General features: G+C 39.2%; 1 protein-coding gene across 1 annotated transcript; it reads right to left on the bottom strand.

Moving 5' to 3' along the window:
- Positions 1–1,207: 1,207 nt before the first annotated feature.
- Positions 1,208–5,641, bottom strand: LOC144967390 (soma ferritin-like). The gene is made up of 4 exons (XM_078904531.1): positions 5,241–5,641; positions 4,589–4,735; positions 2,095–2,220; positions 1,208–1,594 (listed from the first exon to the last, which is right to left on the bottom strand). Exons 1-4 carry the CDS (start codon positions 5,343–5,345, stop codon positions 1,454–1,456), a joined length of 519 nt encoding a protein of 172 aa, XP_078760657.1. The 5' UTR covers positions 5,346–5,641; the 3' UTR covers positions 1,208–1,453.
- Positions 5,642–8,247: the final 2,606 nt, after the last annotated feature.

Below are 8,247 nucleotides of genomic sequence, written 5' to 3'. Positions count from 1 at the left end.
GCCTTTTATTTCACTTTCGGTGATCCGTTTTTTTTTTAGTAATGTATTTATGTTTTCATTGGGTTTATAGTTGGCTGAAGAAGGGCTTTGAGCCCGAAGCGTTTTGTATTTTGTTCTATTTGTTTCGTTTTTTTAAAAGCTGTTACATTCGTTTTTGTTTATTACTTATTACAGTCCACAGCTTGCAACAGCTTCGTATCCCAAAATGTTTCTTTCAAGCTTTTTATGTGTTCTCCGTCATCATCGTCTTTGTCGTTGCTGTCCACGGCCACAAAAAATAACAACAATAACAACAATAGCAAAACAATAATAATAAGAATAACAGCAGCATTAACATCAACAATAGTAACAGCAATATTAACAACAACAACAACAACAACAACAACAACAACAACACCAACAACAGCAATAACCGCTTCATCATCATGCTCCTCATCATCATCATCGAGTTCGATCACCCGCCGTTGCGCTGTGTGGCCGTGTGCAAGTCACCTCGCCCTAGCTCAATTTGTGGCATTGCACTGCGGCTGATGCCTGGGTTATGTGCGGCTATGTGGTCTAGTGGTATGACATTCGCTTTCGGATCGGAAGGTCCTGGGTTCGAGCACGCGCTCGGCGCATAGTTGAGTCCTTGGAAAAGGCTCTTTACTCACTTTCTCTCACAGTACTCAGGTGTAAAATGAGTACCTGGCCGTTAACAGCGTTGTCTTTGTCCGAAAAATTGTAATATCGCCTAATAGGCGTCATGTCCCGTCCTACATGTTAAATGTTGCTGTTGACCAGGGACACCTTGTAAAACGCTTTGAGCACGTACAGTGGATATTGCGCTATATAAATGCTCAATTTTAAAAAATTATTTTGTTATTCCAGTCTTCCCTTGGAATAGACCCTAGAGACAAACTTCCTCTCTGGGATGAATAAAGGGAATTTTATTTATATTTTTTATTTATTATCGTCGCCATCATCATCATCATCATCATCATCATCAACATCATCATCAACATCATCAACATCATCATCATCATCATCATCATCATCATCATCATCATCATCATCATCATCATCATTATCACCCCCAACATCATCATCATCATCATCATTATCATCATCATTATCACCAACAATAACAACAACAACAACAACAACAACAACAATAATACCAACAGTTAAAACGACATATTACAATCATCAACAATAATATCAACGATTACAACACTTGTTTTTTTTATATATTTTTTTAAAACAAACATTTTATGAATACTATAATACAAATTCCAGTCTATTCTAAGCTCTTCATGATCTAAACGTGTTAACAATTATTTCTGTTTCGCTATAACCCTCTCAGTTCTTAAATTCTATGTTTTGAAGAAAAAAAAATGGTTTTATAAAAATTTTCTCGATCAGTTCATCCTGAAATCGTTGGGTCTCAGGGTCAGTCCAATAACGTCATGTTTTAATTTCCCAGGGTCTCTTTGTCAAACATGTACTCTCCAAGGCCAGATCCGACACGTTTCAGGTTGGTCACGTGGTCACCGAGTTCCTTGATGGCCTTGACCTGCTCTTCAAGATACTCCGTTTCCAAGAAATCGGCAAACTGAAATGATATAATAAAAAAGAAAGATAATAAAGAGTATAATTTATTTATTCATTTATTTATATTATTTATTTATTTGTTTATTTAATTCTCCCTCTTTTGACCCTCTCTAAATCTTTCTCCCTTTATCTGACTCTCTCTCTCTCTCTCTCTCTCTCTCTCTTTCTCTCTCTCTCTCTCTCTTTCTCTGTCTCTCTGTCTCTCTCTCTCTATCTATCTATATATATATATATATATATATATATATATATATATATATATATATATATTTAAAAATCTTTATTTCTCTCTATCTTTATCTCTCTTTCTGACTCTCTCTTTAACATTTTCCCTCTTTTTGACTCATTCTCCATCTCTCTCTCTATCTGTCTGTCTCTCTCTCTCTCTCTCTCTCTCTCTCTCTCTCTCTCTCTCTCTCTTTCTATCTCTAACCAAACATGCGAACATTCCCATGCATCACAGTACCCATGAGGCCAGAGATGAATCCATAATATTCTCACCTGGGCATCGTCGTGGGTGGAGGCCACTTTGTGCAAGTCCAAAAGAGACTGGTTGACACTCTTCTCCAATTGGAGGGCAACCTCCATGGCTTCTAGGCCTGTAGACCATTCATCTCGTTCAGGTTTCTAGAATACAATAAAAAGTACAGATGATATGACAATATAAGGGGACTGCGTTTGTCACCGATTGCGTCCCTTAGTTGTGTCCTACACGTTGAATACTGTTTTATAAATATAAGGACAACTTAGAGATGTAAATTTAATTTCTCAAGACTTGATGGTTACATAGAGTGCACGACAATCACAAATCACAAATCACACCAACTCATGCGTGCAACCGTAGCCATCGTTAACTTTTAGCCTGACACTGACCAAAAAATGACGTCAAAATGTAAGTCCTATGGGTTTTAGCGTCGCCATCGTTATCTTATAGCCTGACACTGACAAAAAATGACGTCAAAAGACAAGTCTTTGGTCACAAACGAAAACAAATCGTGAGTTGTATTCAACAGTTCAACCAATGGAATCACTTGTTTCCTCGAGCCCTACTAACGACATCTCAAGTAGTGCTCAAGAAAACAAGTGATCCCATTGGTTGAACTATTGAACACAATCACGAATTGTTTTCTTTTGTGGCCAAAGACTTGTCTTTTGACATCATATTTTGGTCAGTGTCAGGCTATAAGGTAACGATGGCGACGCTAGAATCCACTGGGACTTACAGTTTGACGTCATTTTTTTGGGTCAGTCTCAGGCTATATGTTAAAGATGGTTACGGTACAACCCACAATACTTAGATGACATCACCGTGTGTTTTCGTCCCTTGGATAAATCTTGTTACCAATCAAGGGAGTGAATTAGGCAGTCATTGCATTTACTCAATACTATGTGTTTTAGTTGTAAGATCTCCTGTGACCTTTAACCTTACGATTGACTGTTAAAATATATTTTTTAAAACTTGAGCTTTTATAATAGCGGAATATCCACTAAACATGCTCAAAGCGCGTTACAAAGTGTCCCTGACCAACATTAACAAGTAACATATAGAGCGAGACATAACGCCTATTAGGCGATATTACAATTTTTCCGACAGAGACAACGCTGTTAACAGCCAGGTACTCATTTTACACCTGAGTACGGTGAGGGAATGTGAGTAAAGAGCCTTTTCCAAGGACTCAACTATGCGCCGAGCGAGGCCCGAATCCAGGCAGGACCTTCCGATCCGAAAGCGAGTGTCGTCCCACAAGACCACATAGCCGCATGTTGCCTTTCATCCATCCTCGCACCTCTCTCTCCCCCTCTCTTTAATTCAAATTAAATTAAGCAAAGAAAAATTCAATTTCTGGCTATAAATTCCAGAGTTCAGCGTTGTTATCATCCCACATAATACCGACCTGTGACGGTTGGGAACATTTACCACAATCTCTTGAATGACAAACACGCACACACACACACACATCACACAGACACACACAAACACACACACGCATACACGGAGATGGGAGAGGTGGGGGGGGGGGGGGGGGGGGAGCAGCATTTACCGCTATGTCCTGTAGGACAACACGACTACCGTGTCTGATCTGGTAAGCATAACGTAATTGAGAGAGAAAGAGAGAGAGAGAGAGAGAGAGAGAGAGAGAGAGAGAGATACAGAGAGATAGAGAATAAAAAGTGAGAGAGATAGGAGAGATAGGGAAAGAGATAGATAAATAAAGAGAGAAAGAGAGAGAGAGAGAGAGATAGAGAGAGAGAGAGAGAGAGAGAGAGGGGGGGGGAGACAAAGAGAACGAAGAGAAAGAGGGAGAAAAGAGACAGAGAAAAAAGAGATAGAGAATCAAAGAGAGAAGAGAAGAGAAGAGAGAGAAAGATAGATAGATAGAGAGAGAGAGAGAGAGAGAGTCAAAGAGAGAAGAGAAGAGAGAAAGAAAGAAAGAGAAAGGGAGATAGAAATTAAGAGAGAGAGAGAGAGAGAGAGAGAGAGAGAGAGAGAGAGAGAGAAAGAGTGAGAGAGAGAAATATAAAAAAAAATAGATAGAGACAAAGACAGGAGAGATAGATAGATAGATAGAGAGAGCGAGTATGTGTGTGTGTGTGTGTGTGTGTGTGTGTGTGTGTGTGTGAGAGAGAGTGAGAGAGAGAGAGGGAGAGAGAGAGAGAGAGAGAGTCAAAGAGAGAAGAGAAGAGAGAAAGAAAGAAAGAGAAAGGGAGATAGAAATTAAGAGAGAGAGAGAAAGAGAGAGAGAGAGAGAGAGAGAGAGAAAGAGTGAGAGAGAGAAATATAAAAAAAAAAATAGATAGAGACAAAGACAGGAGAGATAGATAGATAGATAGAGAGAGCGAGTATGTGTGTGTGTGTGTGTGTGTGTGAGAGAGAGAGTGAGAGAGAGAGAGGGAGAGAGAGAGAGAGAGAGAGAGAGAGAGAGAGAGAGAGAGAGAGAGAGAGAGAGGAGAGAGAGAGAGAGAGAGACGAAAGGGGGGGGGAGGCAACATTTACCTTGATATCCTGAAGGACGATACGACCACCACGTTTGTTTTGGTATTTCATCAACTTCTCGGCGTGTTCACGTTCCTCCTTGGATGCCTCACAGAAGTACTTGGAGAACCCTGGCAGAGCAACATCATCTCTATCAAAGTAGAGGGCCTGGTGGGAAGGATGGAATGTCAAATTAATGACGACGATGATATTGATGACGATTATGATGATGATGATGATGATGATGATGATGATGATGTTGATGCCTACTGGTTGTGATTATTGTGAAGTTGACGATGATCAATATGATTATAGTTATAATAAATATTGCGATTTATAGGATGATGATGATGATGATGATGATGATGTCTACGACGACGACGATAATGATGATGATGATGGTGATGGTGATGATGATTATGATGATGATGATGATGATGGTGATGGCGATGATGATGATGATGGTGACGATGATGATAATACTAATGGTGGTGATGATGATAATGATGATGAGGAGGAGGAGGAGGAGGATGATGATGATGATGATGATGATGATGACGACGATGATGATGATGATGATGATGATTATGATAGAGAGAGAGAGAGAGAGAGAGAGAGAGAGAGAGAGAGAGAGAGAGAGAGAGAGAGAGAGAGAGAGAGATTCCAAACTCACCATAGACTGGTAGGTGTACGATGCGTACAGCTCCATGTTGATTTGACGGTTAATTCCGGCCTCACAGTTGGCGTGGAAGTTTTGACGACATTGACTGACAGCCATTTTAGCTTCGATTATTCAAATGCTTGGTCAATTAGATGTTCAAAATAAACTCTATTTTTGATGGTCGTAGAGTATAATCAATTTAAGATGACTATAGAAGATTTAAAGCTTTGATGAGATTGTCTGTACGTTCCCTGACGCAGCAAGACAACAACTGAAGGGAACATTTCAAACCTGCCTATTTATACTAGTTGAACGTGGGCGTATCTTGACGTCATCATCAACAGCTTCTAACTGTCTTGTGATAACGTCGATTACAACGAGATTTCAAGAGATAACTGGAGAATGAGAGATTTGGAAGAGCTTCAAGGCGTCCATCTATCTTATTATCTGTTAATTCTGCTTTGTCACGGTTTGGTGACAAACTCGTTGTCTTATAGATAGTGTGGTCTTATCGAAATTAATCACGGATAAAAATAAACTCACATTTAAACGTTATCTTCTTTCAGTGATACTCTGTTCCACATTCAATTGTTGCTTGTTCTACAGTCAATAGTTGCCTGTTCTAAATTCAATGGTTGCTTGTTCTACATTCAATGGTTGCTTGTTCTACATTCAGTGGTTGCTTGTTCTACAGTCAATGGTAGCTTGTTCTAAATTCAATGATTGCTTGTTCTACATTCAATGGTTGCTTGTTCTACATTCAATGGTTGCTTGTTCTACACTCAATGGTTGTTTTTCTACATTCAATGGTTGCTTGTTCTACATTCAATGGTTGCTTATTCTACATTCAATTGTTGCATGTTCTACACTCAATGGTTGTTTTTCTACATTCAATGATTGCTTGTTCTACATTCAATGGTTGCTTGTTCCACATTCAATGATTGCTTGTTCTACATTCAATGGTTGCTTGTTCCACATTCAATTGTTGCTCGTTCTACATTCGATAGTCCGTGTTTTGCATTAAATCGTTGCTTGTTCCACATTCAACGGTTGCTTGTTCTAAATTCAATGATTGCTTGTTCTACATAATATATACAATGGTCCCCTGTTTTGTATTCAATCGTTGATTGTTCTACATTCAATGATTGCTTGTTTTACATTCAATTGTTTCTTATTCTACATTCAATGATTGCTTGTTCTACATTCAATGATTGCTTGGAAGGGCTCTTAATTAACATTCTCTAACCTTATTCAGATTTAAAATGAGTACCTGGCCATTAGCAGCGTTGCCTCTGTGGGGAAAAAAATTGTAATATCACTTAAAAGACGCTATGTCTCAGTCTACCCATTAAGTGTTGTCTTTTGCTTGGGATCCAAAGTAAAGCGGTTTTAGCACGCTTAATGGATCTCGCACGATATAAATACTAATGGTTTCCTTTCGTGAACATTTTGAGACCAAATCGAGCAAAACCTTCAGTAGTGACGTAATCGTCACCCAACCCCCCCTCCCCCCCCTTCCACACACACATATTTTAAAAGATTTTGGCCTTGAAACATCATGCTCCAAATATCGAATGATTAAAATGACCCCCATCTTGTCGAAATCTCCCAAACCTGGGATTTCGATGAAGCCTTCCCCGAAGTCTCAGGTTTGAGAGTTTTGATCATTTTAAATACCGTTATTTGAAGGACGAGAAGGACGAGTTTACTAGTCAAAATATGTCAATTTTGTAACCCTCCCCCCCCCCCCCCCGCCCATAAAAATTACTTTACTGCATACATTATTGGGCATAATAATTAAAGAAAAACAAAACAAACAAATAAACAAAACCAAAAAAAAAAAAAAAAAAACAAGAGAAAAAAAATAAAATAAAAAAGAAAATGCCCCCCCCCCCACCCCCCCCCCCCCCCCCCCCCCAAAAAAAAAAAAACAAAAACAACCCAGACAATATAGTCCCCGCCCCCCTCCCAATCAAAATAAAAAATATTGAGCTTTTATAAAGCGCAATATCCATTAAGCGTGCTCAAAGCTCTTTACAAATGGCTGACCACCAGCATCACATAATACGAAGGACGAGACATACGCCCGTTAGGCTATATTACAATTTTTTCCATCGCTCATTACGGCCAGGTACTCATTTTACACCTGCATACGGTGAGAGAATGTGAGTAAAGAGCCTTTCCCAATGACTTAACTATGCGTCGCTTAGAGCAAGATTCGAACTTTGGACCTTCCAATCCTAAGGCGAGTGTCATATCGCACGTAAGACGACATTGCCGGACATAATCATAATATAATCGTATGATGACAAAGTCTTCAGGGTTCAAACATAGAAATAAATAAAGCTCTTGACCTTGAACTTTGAACCCTGCCTTCATTGACCAATAAATAAACCTGCTTACGAATTAAGGGTTATCGTTGATTGGACAGATTCATAATCCATCAATGAGATAGATCAACGTTATATTAACAACCGTGCTCTGGAAAAACTCGTATTTAAAATTTTGGCCAGAAACCTCGTCCTTGAAATATCGATCGATTTAAATGACCCTCAACTTGGTAAATACTCTCAAACCTGGGACTTTGCGAAGTGTGCTCGTATGCTTCGCGAAGTCCCAGGTTTGAGAGTTTTTTGCCAGGTTGATGGTCATTTTAATCGATCGATATTTGAAGGACGAGTTTTCTGGCCAAATTTTTAAAAACCTGCTTTTCCAGAGCACGGCAGTTAACTGGTTAAAATACGGTCAATTGAGGTCGACTTGTGTTGACTTGTTTTTGACAAAATCTTCAATACGACGACATCGCATGTATCGAATCAACACATTAAATAGGAATCTGAACCTAACTTTCTGTGACTCACAGACTGGTACGGCCTAAAAGATAATATAGCCACAATAGACACCTAGATAACCACGCCTCCCGGACAATTGTCATAATGTAAACAATGGCAGTGGTTGGTAAACATAGCAAACTGCACAAGATTTACTATCGATGGTATCATGTGTCTAAGTAAAATAC

This window comes from Berghia stephanieae, chromosome 3 (genome assembly GCF_034508935.2).
Source record: "Berghia stephanieae isolate SIO BIC M18660-M18661 chromosome 3, UCSD_Bste_1.3, whole genome shotgun sequence".
NCBI lineage: Eukaryota > Metazoa > Mollusca > Gastropoda > Nudibranchia > Aeolidiidae > Berghia > Berghia stephanieae.
This window is presented reverse-complemented; position numbering and strand designations above follow the sequence as displayed.

Excerpts from the sequence above, each read along its gene's own strand:
- LOC144967390 (XM_078904531.1), bottom strand. The coding sequence starts at position 5,345 with ATGGCTGTCAGTCAATGTCGTCAAAACTTCCACGCCAACTGTGAGGCC. Across the intron at positions 4,736-5,240 it reads CGTACACCTACCAGTCTATG|GCCCTCTACTTTGATAGAGA; the intron begins GTGAGTTTGGAA and ends CCTTCCCACCAG. Across the intron at positions 1,595-2,094 it reads CCACCCACGACGATGCCCAG|TTTGCCGATTTCTTGGAAAC; the intron begins GTGAGAATATTA and ends ATATCATTTCAG.